At 41.6% G+C, this 19,261-nt stretch overlaps 2 protein-coding genes across 2 annotated transcripts in view; one reads left to right on the top strand and one right to left on the bottom strand.

The window, feature by feature from the left end:
* LOC126412413 (calumenin) overlaps nt 1-4,044 on the top strand; it is a 28,089-nt gene extending 24,045 nt beyond the window's left edge. The window contains exons 4-6 of the mRNA XM_050082001.1: nt 152-345; nt 1,407-1,765; nt 1,856-4,044. Of these exons, the coding sequence (XP_049937958.1) occupies nt 152-345; nt 1,407-1,765; nt 1,856-2,044 (742 nt within the window). The 3' untranslated portion in view covers nt 2,045-4,044. The remainder of the gene's footprint in view (nt 1-151; nt 346-1,406; nt 1,766-1,855) is intronic.
* Nucleotides 4,045-12,156: 8,112 nt separating this feature from the next.
* Nucleotides 12,157-19,261, bottom strand: part of LOC126412182 (uncharacterized) — a 29,831-nt gene continuing 22,726 nt past the window's right edge. The window contains exons 2-3 of the mRNA XM_050081663.1: nt 16,769-16,928; nt 12,157-12,984 (exon numbers count right to left, since the gene is read on the bottom strand). Of these exons, the coding sequence (XP_049937620.1) occupies nt 12,383-12,984; nt 16,769-16,787 (621 nt within the window). The 5' untranslated portion in view covers nt 16,788-16,928 and the 3' untranslated portion in view covers nt 12,157-12,382. The remainder of the gene's footprint in view (nt 12,985-16,768; nt 16,929-19,261) is intronic.

Here is a 19,261-nt window from a genome sequence, read left to right as displayed (position 1 = left end):
ATGATGCTTAAAATTTTGTTTCTTCATTGGTATTGTGCATTTGTCTTTTCAGAGCAAGTACTTTTAATAATTTTTAACTGGAAGACAGTGGATACATACTTTTGTGATAATACTTAAATTATTCACAATTTTGTACTTCTTTCAATTGCAGTTTAATAGTGGACAAGATTGACAAAGATAAGGATGGTTTTATCTCTCAAGAAGAACTTAAGGAATGGATACAATTCACTCAGAGGCGATATATTGTTGATGATGTTGAACGGCAGTGGAAGACTCACAATCCAGACAATAAAGATAAAATTACATGGGAAGAATACAAGAAGATGGTTTATGGTTTTATGGATGGTATGCATTTTCTTCAGTTTTAGTTACCATGTAGCACATGTTATTCCTGCAACATTAATTTTATATGACCATTAGCTATTTAGAAACCGTGATTACAAGTCAATGTGCCAATGCGCCAATAGGGAGGGAAAGGGGTGGGGAGGCACATCAGTTGTATTCATTTGATTGTGTGACAGCTCTGTATAAAACTGTTAAGTAACAATTTTTGTGTGCTTTAACTGACATTTATGTGAAAGTGGCACTATTCTGTTCATGGAGCAAAAACCATTGGATTACTCGCAGCACTTATTTTCGGTCGGTCTGAATTTCCCATCATAAGTTAGGATGTACACTGAAACTTATCATACACTAGCTGTGACAAAGCTGCCAGTACAATCCCTTGCCTATAATTTTCAAATCTTTTTTTTTTTTAAAGAAAAAGGGGGGGGGGGGGGGAGTAAGCAAGAAATGGATAGTGTGTTGTTTGTATTCTTTTCCCATATGCTGCATCCTGTTTTTTTCTGTCATAAATGTTAGACAATGAACTGGTAATGTTGTTGTAAACATTGTGGAATGTGTATGTTAGTTGCGTTACAGAATATGATTCAGTTTTCTGTCTGAAATATGTTATATCTCAATCTATTTGTCTTGGCATTAAGTTGTCCTCATACTATATTATGGCACACAAATATGGAAGAAAGGAATGTGGTTTAAAATTTTGTGTAACAACAAATTAAAAGCACGAAGGAAGGCTAAGTTTTTATGTCCTGTCAGCAACAATATCTGTACTGATGGAGCACGAACTAGAGTAGGAAATTGGCAATCATCTGTGCATTTGTGAAAAGTGATTTAGGGAAATCAAAGGAAATCGAAATCTAGATGGGGATTCAAACAGTTCTTGACAAATGTGGGTTCAGTTACTTACCATTGCACCACCTTGCCCTATCCCATCAACTGTAAGTTTTACACACTCTCTCTGTGTGTGTGTGTGTGTGTGTGTGTGTGTGTGTGTGTGTGTGTGTGTGTGTGTTTATATAATTATTTTTTGTTATGTTTTAGATTGTGTCTCTTCTACATTTCAGACATGGACCCATCAGAGTTGGAAAAAGAGGGTGAGGGATTCTCCTACCAAAACATGTTGCGTCGTGACCAAAGGAGATGGGATGTGGCAGATGTAGATGGTGACCGTGCTCTTACAAAGGAAGAGTTCACTGGTTTCTTGCACCCAGAAGAAACAGGACATATGAGAGATATTGTTGTAGTTGAAACCATGGAGGACATTGACAAGGACAAAGATGGAAAGATCTCCTTGTCTGAATACATTGGCGATATGTATAGAGGATCAGAAGGCGAAGAGGAGCCAGAATGGGTGAAAAATGAACGAGAACAATTTTCCCAGTACAGAGACAAGGATGGGGATGGATTTATGGACAAGGAAGAGGTTTGCGAACTTCACTTTTAATGCTAAAAATTGTGGTGCTTTGTTCTACAACAAGTTTTTTTATGAAAATAATTTTTTTCCTCTACATAGGTGAAGAACTGGATAATTCCACCTGACTTTGATCATGCAGAAGCTGAAGCAAGACATCTAATCTATGAGTCAGATTCTGATGCAGACCAAAAACTGACCAAAGAAGAAGTACTTAACAAATACGATTTATTTGTTGGCTCACAGGCTACAGATTTTGGTGAAGCTCTTGCGAGACATGATGAATTTTAATTTATATTTCTTATTTGCTTTTAGCTTAAAAATTTACATTTCTAGATGAGAATATGCTGTCAGAAATGTATTTTCCTAACCAAGCAAATATGTGGACGAGCCTGGAATTTGTGTTGTGCTGTGAAGTACTAAAAATTGTGCATTTCAGAAAGAAGTCATTTGTTTAGTACTTAGTTAAAATAGTTCATTTCTTAATTAACATTTATAGACTTTGAAAATCAGCATTTACTGAGTACTCCTGAGTGAATTATAAAATCATTGCAAGGCATACCTCATTTTTAATGTGCAGGCGTGCCTTGAAATATTTCAGGTTGAGAAGAAATTGCTGTACAGATTGTACTGTACTGCTAACAGGTCCTAAGATGTCTGTATTTGAATCTCAATTTGGTGTGTGAATTGTTACAAACTGGAAAAAATATTGTGAAGCAAGAATTGGAAAATCTTTCTCTAATAATGTTGATAAAATTGTAAAATTGAAACAAATTATTTACAGGACAGCTGAATCTCATGTTAGTAAGTGTATTATTCATTTATAAAATAATACAATTTTGTAAGCCCTTTACAGAAGGAAACTGTCACTAAAGTTGTGGCAGAAAGTATGATTGTAGCAAACGAAATTCCATGTGCCTGAACAATAACAAGTACATGCATTTACATGAAGGTATTCTGAACTTCGTCTTAGTGCCTTGTCTTCCATTTTAAAAGCTTGTTATAATGTTAGTCATATTGACTGAACTGATGACTCTAGTGTTTGGTAGCTATGAAACAATGCTCTACAAATCATAAAAACAACTTCAGGTGTGTTATTTTATTTAGCCATCCATCATTCTTGCACTATATGTTCATTATCATATGAAAGTGATTCTCCTTTAATTGTATGTAAGAAACCAAAAATTGTCCAGAAAATTACTCATCAAATCTTTTTATGATAACCAATCATAGAATATTAAAAAAAAAAGTTAAAATTTGTATACTTTGTAAGGGCAGTATATTGGGATGCATTCACATGACATTGGTGGCTACTGTTTTAGTGCAATTATTGCCTTTCCAATTAAGGAAAGGATGTAGGTGGTAATTTACTATAGTGAGAGAATGGTTGACACTGGGAATGATATTCGCTGTTGGCAAAAGTGCAGTAGTTGCAGGTTAATTCTCAAAGTTATATTACTTTAAATATTTCAAAGCAGAGACAGAGTAAAAGTAAAATGTTTGGAATCCAAACTGACTGGTCTGCATTACCAATGTCAAAATTGGTTGTTGCTCTCCTGTGTGTAAACTGTTATGAAAAGTGAAGTATATTTCATGTCTCTTGTGTAAAGGTTAGCGATGGAAATGTCGTGTGACGAGGGCCTCCCGTCGGGTAGACCGTACGCCTGGTGCAAGTCTTTCGATTTGACGCCACTTCGGCCACTTGCGTGTCGATGGGGATGAAATGATGATGATTGGGACAACACAACACCCAGTCCCTGAGCGGAGAAAATCTCCGACCCAGCTGGGAATCGAACCCGGGCCTTTTGAATTAGCATTCCCTCATGCTGACCACGCAGCTTTACGTAATTTAGATCAACTTTTACCAGATTTGTGAGAGGCTGGTTTAGTTGTCAATTTACTTAAAATTCACACTTGTTAGCCACTGGTAAGTGTTTGATTCTGTACAACATTACAACAATTTAAAATATCCCTTTTTTAAGGAAAAATCTTGTGTAACTTTAACTTCAGGTTTATATTTATTTGTTAAGATATGTTTGTGCCAAAGCTTACAAATAGAGAAAATGGAAGTGGAAGTATGAATGTTATATTGGTGCTGTGTATAATATATTTATAGTTTAATTAGTTACTGTTTTCTACTTTTTTATTTCTCTTTTTATATGTTATGTATCTTGTGCTAAAGATATTGTATAATTTGTGCTTTAAATTTCATTTTATCTGGAAATAAGATTTCCTGTATTACTGCCATTAATGTAACAGATATAATTACAGGAAAATACTTACTATTTTTATTGTGTGTGTGAATGCTGTTCTAAATGTTGTGGAATATTGCCTATTTTCCCCTTCCTCTTGATTACATGCAAGGGCATTCAATAAGTAATGCATCACATTTTTTTTATCTGAAAGCATTCTTTTGGCTTAAAAACTCTGTTTTCCAACATAATCTCCATTCAATGTGACAACCTTATGTCACCTTACTGGGAAAGCCTTTTTGTCTGCATGGACCACTCTACAGCTTGAAGTTGGAGCCAAAGTATTACTGCAGCAGTAACCACCTTATCAACCATGTATTGCTTCCTGCAGAGTGTGTCCTTCATTGGGCCAAACAGATGGAAGTTGGAAGGTGCAAGATACAGATTGTAGGTTGGAGGAAGAACCGTCCCATGACGTTTTGAGTGTCCTCGAGTGCACAGACGTGTGAAGCCTTCCGTTGTCATGAAGAAGGAGAAGTTTATTTGGATTTTTGCGGTGATGAATGTCCTGAAGTAGTTTCTTCAATTTCCTGAGGGTAACATAATACACGTCAGAGTTGACGGTTGAACCATGGGGGAGGTCATCAAACATCCACTCCATGGATTGCTGTTTTGTTTCTGGTTTGAAGTGATAAACCAATGTTTCATTGCCTAAGATGATGATTGGCAAAAAATTGTCATAATCAGACTCATAATGCTCAAGCAGTTCCACACAATTGGTACTTGGTTGCTGTTTAAGCTCTTCTGTTAGGTGGCGAGGAATGCAGCAGGTGCACATCTGTGAGTACCCCAACTGTTGGATAGTGTGTCAGCACTACCGAGACATCCAATTGAGCAGTTAGGTGTTTGATTGTGATCTATTGAATGGGAGTTCCCACAGATTCCATTATTGCAGGAGTCACAGCTGTGTGCAACTGATTGGCAGATGGAAGATTGGACGGATTTGTGTGACCTTGTTGCGATGGTGACGGATGCCTTGCCCAGTGACTCATCGTGCTTGTGTTAACTGCTATTCTCTGCAGACATTCTGCAAGTGCCATGAATATCTTTGATGCTCGTGTTCTTTGCCAAAAGAAACTCGCTGACAGCTCTCTTCTTGGAACACAATTCCGTTACAGACACCTTTTGAATGCCATGTATAGTGCCCACTCCTATTGGAACTTTGTGAAACTGTAGGGGCTAAAGCAGGAATATTCCAAGATGTCCCACATTTAACTCCGCTTCATGTGAAATTGGGGGGGAAAAAAGTATGTGGCATAACTTATTGAATGCCCCCCATAGTAAAGTGATAGAACCAATGCCAACCATGAAGGTTGCTCACCGCATTGTGTTGCATAGCCTTTAACTGGTATATTAATCATAGAAGTAGTAGAAAATGGTATGTAAATAACGTTCTTTAGTCATGTCGGACCTGACCATGCCAGCAGGTAAAAAAAGTAATTTTATATTATTGGGGCAGGTACTGTTTGCTCTCAAATTTGTTTGTCCACTGATTCACTTAATGCGTTCTCCGGAGCCTACCCTAAATGGCCCCCCTATGGATTTGAAACAAATGAAGATCCACATATGCAGCTATTAGAAAATGTTTTGGTATACTGCGCTAACTGATTTTATTTGTGTAACCATATTCTGCTTATGCTTAAAAAGTTTATGTGATGGTGTGATACACGGTGCTCCTTTTCTTGTTTCAAGCAGAGGAAAGTCCAGGTTGGAATAATGACAATATTAGGAAAAGGGTAAATTGCTCCTCACTGTAAAGATGGTACACCGAGTTGAAGATTTTGGCCGGAGCTTTCTTCAGCAAAGACAACACATACACTGACACAAACAAGCACACCTCGTGCACATATGGCCGCTATCTCTGACAACTGTGACGTTGTACAAAAGCAGCAGGTGCAGGGAGAGATGATCACTGTCTGGAGTAATGTGCAGGGTCTACACTGAAGAGGCAAAGAAACTGGTATAGGCATCTGTATTCAAATACAGAGATATGTAAACAGGCAGAATATGGTGCAGCAGTCTGCAACGCCTATATAAGACAAATGTCTGGTGCAGTATTTAGATCAGTTACGGTACTGCCGCCAGAAAGGCAGGTTATCAAGATTTAAGTGAGTTTGAATGTGGTGTTATAATAGACACATGACAATGGGACATGTCATCTCTGAGTTAGCAATAAAGTGGGGATTTTCCCATACGACCATTTGACGAATGTACAGTGACTATGGGAATCCGGTAGAACATCAAATCTCCGACATCACTACGGCCGGAAAAAGATCCTGCAAGAACGGGACCAATGATGACTGAAGAGAATCATTTGTGACAGAAGTGCAATCCTTCCACAGATTGCTGCAGGGGCGTGTCTGTCTGTGAAGGCTTTGGTAAGACCTTCAGCATACTGGTCAAGGGAGGTCTTATCACTGCAGATACATTATCCCTGTGTGGCCAGGCTGTATGGGAGGGATTTCTGGGAGCTCCACAAGACAGCACTCTTCTTTTCCCCCTTACATTACCCACCTATGCCACTACCACCATCTCCTTTGTCCATTCTCCACATTGTTGCTTTCATTCAATGTGACAGCTACATTCTGATTGGAGCTGCTGGAGATAGTTGTCATGTGTATGTGATAGCTGCACGGGGTTTGGCCAAAATCTAAATGCGTAACAGTGTTCTCTTGTTTACTACTCAGCTGGTGTTTGTTACTTCATGCTCAGTATTTGAGACTGTACGGATGAATTTCTTTTAATAGTTATTATGTGCAGTATACATGGAGATACATTTAATTGTTCCTTGCAGTGTTAGGTGTATTGTCAGTTCTCTTCTCATTTGTCTTGTTGTGTCCCTGACCATGCTCCAAGGTGACATTCCTGTGTCACCTTTTTCCTAATAAGAGGGTCTGATGCTCAATGTCCATACCATTTTATAAGCAAACACTTGTGGCATGTATCACACAATTGGTATGCGTCTTCATTGCTCAGGAGTGGTAGTGTGGCAAACTGCAATTTCTGAGGCGGAGTCTGGTTAATACTACAAATTCTGTATTGTCATAAAGTCTGGATATACTTAAAGAGATAGTTTAACTGGCTAGGTAAAGTGTTGAATAAACTTTTATAATTAGCTGGCCAGCTTTAAAGAAAGCTGTGTGCTGTTGGAGTATATGGCTCCTGATGTGGAATAGAATATAGAATTCTTGTCTGGTAATAGTGCTGTGAATGTTTTCCCTGCAATAGAGAGAAGGCACCTTTGCCATTGTAAAGGATGCTATAGCAGATATGTTGGGGTCTGTTAAATGTTCTAGAAATTGTACACTTTTGATGGAAATTGCTACATCTTTACAAACGACAGTGTCAGAAAGCAAAAATGCTTGGTCATTACCCTGTTTGTACACATCTTGAAGTGCAGTAAGGGTACTCCCACAGAAACTTGATGTATATACAGGGTGTCCGTAAAGTTCAAGTTTCAGAACCCTGTGGAAGGAGAACCACTACTCCGAATGACATCAAATTTAAACAGCATACTATTGATGCTGGGGGAATGTCATGGAGGGGGGGGGGGGGGGGGGGGAGGAAGGGAATAATGGAAATTTTACCAGCAGATGGTGCTGTAAGTACACTAATAGACGTGCAGCACACTGCTGTTCCTCAGTTTGCATCTGAGACTCCCAACATGACTGTCTATATGAAAAAATGTGCACCGCTGGTGAAACACTTTTTATAGGAACTGCGACTGTACCAGTAGCCCTGCAAAAGTTCCAGGCATTCAAGGGTATAAAAAAAGCATTGGTCCAATGCCTGCCAAGGGTTTGGTGAAAATGATTACAAAATTTGAAAAAGACAGCTTTTTTTGAAGTACTGTGTGCCAGAGGGGAAAGCGGTAGATCAGACACCTGTTGAAGATTTGGCCACAGCATTGCAGCAGGGATCGAGCGCTGGTGTACAGACCTGCGGTGTATGGTGAATTTCGCTTGCCTGCAAGCACGGTGCATAAAATCCCACAAAACACTCTGGATTGTTGTCCATACAAAGTTACCCACATTCAGGAGTTGCTTCGTGCTGGCTTGCCAGCTAGACAAACGTTTGCTGTGGAATTTGCCCACGTGGAAGTGCAAAATGAACAGCCAAGGAACATTTTGTGGCTGGATGAAGCCCATTTCTATCTCCAAGGACTTGTCAATACACAGAAGTGCAGAATATGAGCAACAGAAAATCTGCACAAACATCAGCCAGTGCCACTTCTGTGAAGGTGACTGTGTGGTGCAGGTTGATGGCATCATTTATTGTAAGACTGCGTTTTTACGAAGAGGTGAGTCCTGTGGGTACCATTACCTGTGCTGTCACCGGTAAATTCTATGAGATCTTTTGCACACCAATGTCATTCCAAACCTTCAACAGCAAGGATGTGTTAGTAGAATCATTTTTATGCAAGATGACTGTCCTCCACACATTGTACAGTTAGTGAATTGGCTGCTGCAGAGGCATTTCGGAAATGCTAGAATTATCAGCTGTAATTTCCCCACCTGATATCAATCTGAGAGACTTAGCTGTGGGGCTGTCTGAAAGGTGTTCAGTGCTACAATTAGAAACATAGCTGAACTGAAGGCATGCATTGTGCAAAGCACTCTGAATGTGACCCTCGAAACCCTCCAATCTGTTGTGGAACATGCTGTTCCTCGATTTAAACTTGTGGCAGAAAATGGTGACAATGTATTGAACATGTTTTGCACCAGTCTCACGACAATTAACAACAAATGTAATTTTGCTTTTTATGCAGATTTTGGCCCAGGACAATTAAAAACTGACGTCTTTTGCTTTTTATGCAGTTTTTGGCCTCAGGACAATTAAAAATCGATTTTTCCTATCGAATATGGTATGGCCTCACCGTGATGAAAGGGCTTACCAACTACAGTGCAACAACTGTTGACTGCTGAACTTGTGCAGTCATGCACATTGAACAGTATGGATGGTGTAATGTGCAACTCAAACCATAGACATCGTACTGCGATTCATCTGTCATTTGTAGTGACCCCATTTATGTTAAAATACACTCCTGGAAATGGAAAAAGGAACACATTGACACCGGTGTGTCAGACCCACCATACTTGCTCCGGACACTGCGAGAGGGCTGTACAAGCAATGATCACACGCACGGCACAGCGGACACACCAGGAACCGCGGTGTTGGCCGTCGAATGGCGCTAGCTGCGCAGCATTTGTGCACCGCCGCCGTCAGTGTCAGCCAGTTTGCCGTGGCATACGGAGCTCCATCGCAGTCTTTAACACTGGTAGCATGCCGCGACAGCGTGGACGTGAACCGTATGTGCAGTTGACGGACTTTGAGCGAGGGCGTATAGTGGGCATGCGGGAGGCCGGGTGGACGTACCACCGAATTGCTCAACACGTGGGGCATGAGGTCTCCACAGTACATCGATGTTGTCGCCAGTGGTGGGCGGAAGGTGCACGTGCCCGTCGACCTGGGACCGGACCGCAGCGACGCACGGATGCACGCCAAGACCGTAGGATCCTACGCAGTGCCGTGGGGGACCGCACCGCCACTTCCCAGCAAATTAGGGACACTGTTGCTCCTGGGGTATCGGCGAGGACCATTCGCAACCGTCTCCATGAAGCTGGGCTACGGTCCCGCAAACCGTTAGGCTGTCTTCCGCTCACGCCCCAACATCGTGCAGCCCGCCTCCAGTGGTGTCGCGACAGGCGTGAATGGAGGGACGAATGGAGACGTGTCGTCTTCAGCGATGAGAGTCGCTTCTGCCTTGATGCCAATGATGGTCGTATGCGTGTTTGGCGCCGTGCAGGTGAGCGCCACAATCAGGACTGCATACGACCGAGGCACACAGGGCCAACACCCGGCATCATGGTGTGGGGAGCGATCTCCTACACTGGCCGTACACCACTGGTGATCGTCGAGGGGACACTGAATAGTGCACGGTACATCCAAACCGTCATCGAACCCATCGTTCTACCATTCCTAGACTGGAAAGGGAACTTGCTGTTCCAACAGGACAATGCACGTCCGCATGTATCCCGTGCCACCCAACGTGCTCTAGAAGGTGTAAGTCAACTACCCTGGCCAGCAAGATCTCCAGATCTGTCCCCCATTGAGCATGTTTGGGACTGGATGAAGCGTCGTCTCACGCGGTCTGCACGTCCAGCACGAACGCTGGTCCAACTGAGGCGCCAGGTGGAAATGGCATGTCAAGCCGTTCCACAGGACTACATCCAGCATCTCCACGATCGTCTCCATGGGAGAATAGCAGCCTGCATTGCTGCGAAAGGTGGATATACACTGTACTAGTGCCGACATTGTGCATGCTCTGTTGCCTGTGTCTATGTGCCTGTGGTTCTGTCAGTGTGATCATGTGATGTATCTGACCCCAGGAATGTGTCAATAAAGTTTCCCCTTCCTGGGACAATGAATTCACGGTGTTCTTATTTCAATTTCCAGGAGTGTATGTACAGCACCACCTGTTGGTAAAGTTTGCGTTAATTTTTTTTTCCCATGATGTTTCCCCCTATGTCAGTAATGTGATGTTCAAGTTTGAGAACGTCTGCTCAGAATGATATCAATCTACAGCATTTTGAAACTGCAACTTTAGTTACTGACACCACATATATTTACAAATGCTGAAGGATAAATGGAAAGTCTGACTGGACTGACATTAAAATGCTATGAAGAGAGTGAGAAGTTAGCCAGTGTTCATTAACTAACACCACAACATGACTTATTCTTAACAACTCGGTGGCTTCTTGCTATATGATTGAAAAATTACGAGGCCGTCTGCAGCTGATCAGCATTCACATTCCTGAAGATCCACACATCCAGTATTCACTGCAGAGAGGTACTGCTCACACTATCAGAGAAGGGCTCAAGACTGGGAATTACCGGCTCAGCATCTCGGAATCACTGTTTTGATGTAGTTTATGTACCCTTGAATAATGTCAACAAAAAAAACCAGCCTGTTGGCTGTATAGTGTACTGTTAGCTTTACTGAATATTCATTCTGGTAGCTTTCTTTTAGGCACTCACACAACCATTAAATGTATTCAGGTTGGGAACTGACCACACTAGGGTACAAATAATTGACACATCGCGCTGGGCAGAGGCGGCCATTGACAGATTGTCTGGGGCGTGTGATGGAGGTCCATAGCATACTGTGAACATTTTATGTCCCCCACAGAGAAGAAATAGTCAGTGAAGCAGTATGACAAGCTCAGTGAAACTTCATTTTTTAGGGGCTCATGTGGTGTCAATTAAAAGGAACAGTTTGTTACTCTATATGGTAAGTGTGCTGCAACAGTTATTGCTAGAAAGATTGTGTCGACGAGGAGATGTAAGTAGTACAATTTGTCTTTGACAAATATGGCTACAGCACTTCCATAACTATCTATGGAGATTGCAGTCATATCAGAATATCTAAAAAGGGTTTCAATAGAGGGAAACATTCCACGTAGGAAAAATATATCTAAAAACAAAGATGATGTGACTTACCAAATGAAAGTGCTGCCAGGTCGACAGACACACAAACAAATACAAACATACACACAAAATTCAAGCTTTCGCAACAAACTGTTGCCTCATCAGGAAAGAGGGAAAGACGAAAGGATGTGGGTTTTAAGGGAGAGGGTAAGGAGTCATTCCAATCCCGGGAGCGGAAAGACTTACCTTAGGGGGAAAAAATGACGGGTATACACTCGCGCGCGCGCGCGCGCGCGCGCGCGCGCGCGCGCGCGCACACACACACACACACACACACACACACACACACACACACATATACAGACACAAGCTTGTGTTTGTTTGTGTGTCTGTCGACCTGCCAGCACTTTCATTTGGTAAGTCACATCATCTTTGTTTTTAGATATAAAAAGGGTTTCATGTAGACGTAGGATATTTTACTATTAATGAGGTCTTGTTTGAGTCTCATCTATGTGATAAACATACAGTTCATAGATGTTTAGGAACTGTTAATTTCACTTTGGCACCTGTACCCCAGGGGATGTGAGTGAGTGTCTTCTCCAGATCTATCAGTCAGGAATGGAGGAGGATGGTGTAGATTACCTTCAGTCATGAAGATTCCCAATAATTAGTAATAAAATGATATTTATTAAATATGAAGAAATACTCAACTGAAATGATGCTGCTTCTTGTGAAATGTCCCACACAATTAGACATTTGAAATTATTACAAGTCCTCTAAAATATTATAGTCCTGTCACTGTCTCAGAATGCTGTCTTCATAGAGTCCAGAGCTGGTCTACAATGCATGAGGAGCATAAGTCTCAGAGATGGCGTGACAACTGGAGACTGTGCATGACTCAGTCAACTGAGCTCAGTGCTCCGGTATTTAATGAGACATTGATCAATTGTTATCCACATTCATGATGCCCATGGGTTGTCAGCTGCAGTCCCTGGCAGACCTTGGTATAGTTCCTACTGCCAACCCATACAGCTGTTGCACTGCAAGTGTTTCGAATGTGGCTTATTACTTTTGGTGCAGTACTTTCTGGAGTCTCCCCTCCCTCCTCAAATTGATGCACATCTTTAGAGGATGTTGGAAGGTGGAAAGGGAAGGGGTGAGCATTGTTGCTGAGGGTATAGCCTGGTGCCCGCAACTGACATCTGCCGTATGAGCATCCTCTGAGAAATTTTTGGCAGCGTTCACACACAGGGCAGGTCTTCAGGTTAGCCAGGAGGTGAAGCGTCCATGGTGGTTCTCGAAGGTAGTTGGCAATGGAGGTGATGTCAGTGCACTCAGGTCCATGGGGGGTAGGGTCGTCCAGTGATGACGGGTCCATGTCCATGTGGGCTGGCAGAGGGGAAGATGGTGCCACTGGTGAAGGCGTGCAGAGGCGACTGCGTCCTAGGGTTGGGGCAGCCAGAGGAAATGCCACAAAGCCAGAGAGAAGCCCTGCTGCCCGAAGGGAGACAGAGCAATCTGCTGAAGCCCTGGATGGTGATCGGTTGGAGTCTGTGGAAGGAAATTTCACTGTAGAATTGCTATAATCATCATAATAAGGGGGGGAGGGGGGCTCAGTTGGTTCTTCTGCCAATGACAGATATGACCAAAAGCCAATGAGACGTCATAATGTGCCTGACCGTGAGTGGTGACCACAGTGCCTGGTTCCCAGGCATGTCGCTGATTTATATGCAGGATTATATCTTGTCTGACACTGTGAACTTTGTAAGAAACTGCTGAGGAGATGACATAGTTCAAGGATGCAGTGAGCTCAAAATAGTACCATGAGGATGTCCACGTAGAGGCTCTGCTGGAGACTTGCAATCAGAAGGCAGAGAGTGATAAGAACTGAGGAACAAGAGAAGAGAATTCTCTTGGAATGTTCTTGGCGGAGCTTTGTCATTTGCATCTTAAAACATTCTTACGAAGTGTTCAGCTTCCCCATTGCTTTGTGGTGAAAAAGGCAGTGTAGTCAAATGATTAATTTTATCGAGGGAACAAAACTTATGAAATTCTGCTGCAACAAATTGAGGTCGATTGTCAGAAACAATCACTTTTGGTAATCCTTATGAACAGAAAATAGTTTTTAGTGCACGAATGGTGCTCGTTGACGATGTAGGGTGCATAGGGCGCAGAATGGAAATCTTCTGTATGTGTCCACTATAGTTAGCCATCTCATATTCCAGAATGGTCCACAAAAGTCAATATGAATACGTTCCCACTGAACAGTAGGACAAGTGCAAACCAAGTACAATATCGACGAGCAAGCTGTTTAGTCTTGACAAGACCCCCAGTGTCCCATATGGAGTTGGTGTAAAACAGAAGCTTGACACTTGCGAGAAACTAGGGCTCAAGTATGTCTGTTTGGTGAGTGAATCAGAGTAACACCTTGTTGTATTGACAGTGCCTGCCGTTGTGGAAATTAACAACCAATGATAGGATCTGTGAACTCCAATCCATTAGTCGGGCATCTATGTTTGACTGAAGCAATGATCCGCACATCGATCAGGAAGGGTTGCAATGTTTCAACTTCACACTGATCCGGTTGACAACAAGAATATTCTGATGAATCAAAAACTGGGTCTTCACCTTCTGGCAGACATGAAAGTGTTTCTTCATTTACATGCTTAGTGGTGGGGCTATAGGCAATATCATAATTACAGTCGGAAAGGATCATTGCCCAATGTCGAAGTTTCTGAGCTGTTCAATCTGATATATTCTTGGACGGATGAAACAAAAAAGTCAGTGACTTACGGTCAGTGATTAAAGTAAACCATTTTCCATAGAGGTACTGTTTAAGTTCAGAGATGCAAAAAATGACGAGCAGTACCACCTCCTCTATCTGGCTGTAATGATGTTGCGTCTCAGTAAGCAACCTGGATGTGAACATAATGGGTTGTTCCAAGGAGCCCAATTTGTGTAACAGCACTGCCACTACACCGACATTAGAAGCATCCATTGCAAGGTTAAATGGCTTCACCAGATCAAAAGGCATGAGGCAAGGGTCACTGAGAGGTGCATACTTAAGTTTTTGGAAAGAACATTGCCCACTGAAAAGGTACATGCTTCCAGCAAAGGCAGTGAGGCGGAGCAACGATTTGAGCTGCATTGAGAATGAATTAATGTAACAAGGCGACTTCTCCAAAATAGTCTGTTGTTCAGATGTATTCTTTGAAACTGGTAACCAACAGATAGTGTCCAAATGCTTTTGAGATGGGTGAATGCCTGATTTATCCAAATATTCCAACTTAGGAACAAAAAATACAAACTTGTCATGATTACATTGAAGCTAAAACATTTCTGAGGTTATTCAAGGGATCCTCAGCTGATCTTCCTGAAAATAAAATATCATACAGATATGTGGCACAAAATGGAACATTACACAATAGTTTTTCTAAGTACTTTTGAAATAATGCAAGAACAGAAGAGCTGCCGAACCGTAAAAGTTGGAAATGAAAGAAGCTAATGAGAGTATTGATCACCATGAACTGTTGGATTTCTTCATCCAGTGGTACTTGTTTTAGATCAGTTTTGAAGAATGTGCCAGATTGAAGTTTATCAGTGAGATCTTCAGGGTGAGAGAGAGGAAAAGTATCAACTATGGTCTGGGCGTTTACAGTAGATTTCAAATCCACAAAAATTTTGATGTCTCCAGTAGGTCTGGTTATTACGATGAGAGGTGATGACCATTGACTTGCTGTAATAGGCTGCCAAATGCCAATGCTTTGCAAAGTGGCATAGTTCTATTACAGATTTGTCACAAAGTGCATGGGGGACAGGATGCGCCGTACAAAACTTTGGACGTACGTCAGGGTGAAGAATAATACCTGCAGCATAATCTTTTGCACACCCCAGAGATCCGCCAAATAAAATTTGAAATTCATTACATAAGGCATGAAAATCAGTAAAAGGTGTATGAGAAGTCAGGTGCGGCACATTGTCCTGTGTTTTCATCCAAACCAAAAACATTCTGACTCAAAGCTGCATGAAGGACAGTAAATGGCACTGATTTTGTGGTGTTCTTACAAGCAGAATTTAAGAGACATGTTCCTAAAATGTCAAGTTTAGCACCATCATAAGCTGTTACACATGTATCTGAAGGAAGCAATGAAAGACTTCCAAGCAATGTGTAAGTATTTTGATTTGGTAATGTAAGAAGTGCGTCTGTGTCCAGTTGAAATAGCAAATTGTGCTGTCTGGTCTTCAGAGAGATGAACAATTTATTCAAACTTCTAGTAACTTTTGATCAGCTCTGGACAGGTTTTGCTTTATAAGCAGTGGCAGACGCAGGTGCAGATTTATGACATCTGCATCGACTTGACATTTTGAGGACATTAATAACATTTATATTCATGTGTTCTACTTGCTGTCTACATGCTGAAGGCTTTTGTGAATGTAATTTATGAGAGCAGACTTGTGTACATGATCAGGTTTGTTACAGAAAAAACATACAGTGTCCTTATGAGGACAATGTTGACATTCTTGGTAGACAAAGCACTGTGGGCATAATTTTAATTTATTTTCGACAGATGCACGTAATGACTGTTTTGGCTCATGTGAGTGTGTCTCTTGTTTACAAGAACACTGTGCCTATGCTGGCCCAAAGGTGCATTACTGGCAGCTGTTTGCTGTGGCACTTTGTCAACAGCAACGATTACAGTAAATGGCATGTCAGTGTTTGCTGAAGATTTGAGAATTTGCACAACATCTGAGAGGGTTGTGTTCTGGTCTGTGATATTTGAGAAGTGATTCTTCCACCAGGAACATTCTGAGTAATTGTGTCATGGAGCATATCATCTCAGCAAAAGATTTTCTACAGGAACAGTCAAATCTGCAGTTTCTAGAAAGATGACGTAGCTCAGGAAGCCATTCCTTGTAGGTTTGCTGTGTTCATTTGGTACAGTGAAAGAATTTGAGCTGAGTGTCAACGACGTGAATTTTGCTGTTCAAAAATGGTTCAAATGGCTCTGAGCACTATGGGACTTAACATCTGAGGTCATCAGTCCCATAGAACTTAGAACTACTTAAACTTAACTAACCTAAGGACATCACACACATCCATGCCCGAGGCAGGATTCGAACCTGCGACCATAGCAGTCGCGCGGTTCCGGACTGAAGCACCTAGAACCGCTCGGCCACTGCGGCTAGCAAATTTTGCTGTCATAGTAACCTGTCAGAGATGTAATAATGTGCTCGTAAGTGCACTTGCCTGGGTCAGACTCAGGAAAAAGTTTAGCAAGGAGACTGAAGGTCTTCTCACTAACTCAGCTTAGAAAAAATGATCGATGATCCTCACCTTTGATATTGTAGGCCATAAAGTGCTGCAGTAGTTGTTGAAGGTAGATTTTTTCATCTCTACCTTCTCGTCAACTATGAAAAGGTGGCACATCGATTTTATTGGTTTGTCCCTCTTGTCAAAGCACCAATGTTCGAAGAGCAGCCATAAGTTGCATCATCTGTTGTGACAGACAAAAATAATTCACATAAATTCACATTATTGTTAGGTGTTAAAATGGTAAATAATGAAACCTACAGATTTACAGAGTGTTTCAAAATGAATATATGGGTTATAAGGCTTTTTCAGATTTATTACATTTAACTTACAATTATAAATAGTACACCAAATGAAACAGCAACTCAAACAGTTTTGTTTGTGTAGCTGTATGAAAAGGAAAGGCAACATCCTTGCCGCAGTGGATATACTGGTTCCCGTCAGATCACCGAAGTTAAGCGCTGTCGGGGATGGCCGGCACTTGGATGGGTGACCATCCAAACCGTCACGCACTGTTGCCATTTTTCGGGGTGCACTCAGCCTCGTGATGCCAATTGAGGAGCTACGTGACCGAATAGTAGTGGCTTCGGTCAAAGAAAACCATTGTAATGACCAGGAGAGCGGTGTGCTGACCACACGCCCCTCCTATCTGCATCCTCAGATGAGGATGACACAGTGGTCGGATGGTCCCGATGGGCCACTTGTGGCCTGACGATGGGGTGATGAAAAGTGAAGAGAATGGAATGACCCAAGAGTGAGAGAGGAATGTGCTGAACCAGTGAGACCCTTTCACGCGCAGCCCCAAGAAATCAGTTCGAATAGCTAGTCGTGAATTAGCATTTCCAGTGACATCTGTGTAGAGACTTTTAAAGAGAAGCTTATTGCAATCATTTGGAGTTGTTACAACATCTAAAGCCTACAGAGTTCGATTTACATGCCAACTTTGCAAACGAAACGTTGCTGCATGACTATGAAGATTTTCTGGATTGTGTTGTCTTCAGTTATGAATTGACATTTCACCTAAATGGAAATGTGAACAGACATAATGTGCACATCTGGGGATCAACAAATCCCTGCAAGATAGTACAATTGAAAAGAGACTACCCTAAGCTGAATTTTTCTGTGCCGTATCGCTGCGGAAAATTTATGAGCCTTTCTTTTTCAGTGAAGCAACTGCGAGTAATGGGTCTTGTCTTGATATGCTAAAACTGTGGTGCTTTCCTTAACTGAAAGAAGCTGAACTACAGAACTTTATTTGGCAGCAGGATGATGCACCACCTCACTGGTATAACAGCATGTGATTGATTAAATGACGTTGCATCTTAACGCCGGATTGGCCGCAAGAGGCTGAAGGACAGAATTTGTTTTGCATGATCTCTACCTTCACACATGATCTGACTCAATGTGATTTTCACCTTTGGGGATTTGTAAAGGACGTTGTGTATATGTGGTCCACTACTGGTTGATCCACCCGACGTAAGAAACAGCGTTGTTGCACCAATTATACCAGGAGCACTGTTGAAGGTCTGGGAAGAGCTCCCATATCAACTCTCTGTGAGATGAATGGTGGTCACATTGAAAACTTGTAAGAATAACTGTTTGAGCTTCTCTTTCATTTGATGTATTGTTTATAATTGTAAGTTGAATGTAATAAATGCTACAAAGCCTTAGAACCCGTACATTCATTTCAAAATGCTCTATATATGATAAATAGGAAATACTGTTAAATTAAGTTGTGCTTTCTGCCTTTCTGAAACAGAAATTTGCCCTCATGCACAGTAAATTATTACAAACAAGCACTACACTTTGTTTTTTCTGCTATCTGCTGGTCACTGTAGAGAAAATGATGTATCAAACAGAAATTGCCTACTGTGCCATTTTGATGGGAATGCAGGAGGATGGTGTAGATTATCTTCAATCAGAAAGATTCCCAACAATCAGTATAAAAATGATATTTATTAAATATGAAGAACAAAATCAACTTAAATACTTCTTCATGTGAAATGTCCAACACAATTAGACATTTGAAATTATTACAAGTCCTCTAAAATATTAAAGTCCTGTTACTGTGCCTCTAAGTGTTGCCTATGTAGAGTCCTGAGCTGGCCTATGATGCCTATGGAGCCTAAGCCTCAGAGACAATGAACGAACAATGCAGCTTCTAGACTCGGCGTTAACTGGAGACTGTGCATGACTCAGTGCACTGAACAGAACTATCCACCGTAGCATAGTGCTCTGGTATTTAACGAGGCATCAACGAATCCGCCCCTGGCAGACCTCAGAATAGTTTGCACTGCCAATCCATACATAATGCGCTATAAGTATTTTGAGCACAGCTTATCGATTTTGGTGCAATACTCTCTGGAGTCATGTATGATGAATGTTGTTTGGTCTGATGGATTTAGTCAGATTTTCCTTTGTGTAAGCTTCTTCAAATGTATCCCCTGTTATAAGTCTGCTTCCTCAATAAGATAGATTTTGTTGAATATCAAGTAAGTATAAATAACTCACAGAATA

The sequence above is a fragment of the Schistocerca serialis genome, chromosome 7 (assembly GCF_023864345.2).
Source record: "Schistocerca serialis cubense isolate TAMUIC-IGC-003099 chromosome 7, iqSchSeri2.2, whole genome shotgun sequence".
Taxonomy (NCBI): Eukaryota; Metazoa; Arthropoda; class Insecta; order Orthoptera; family Acrididae; genus Schistocerca; species Schistocerca serialis.
The sequence above is the reverse complement of the archived record's forward strand: the minus strand, read 5'-3'. Positions and strand labels throughout refer to the sequence as shown.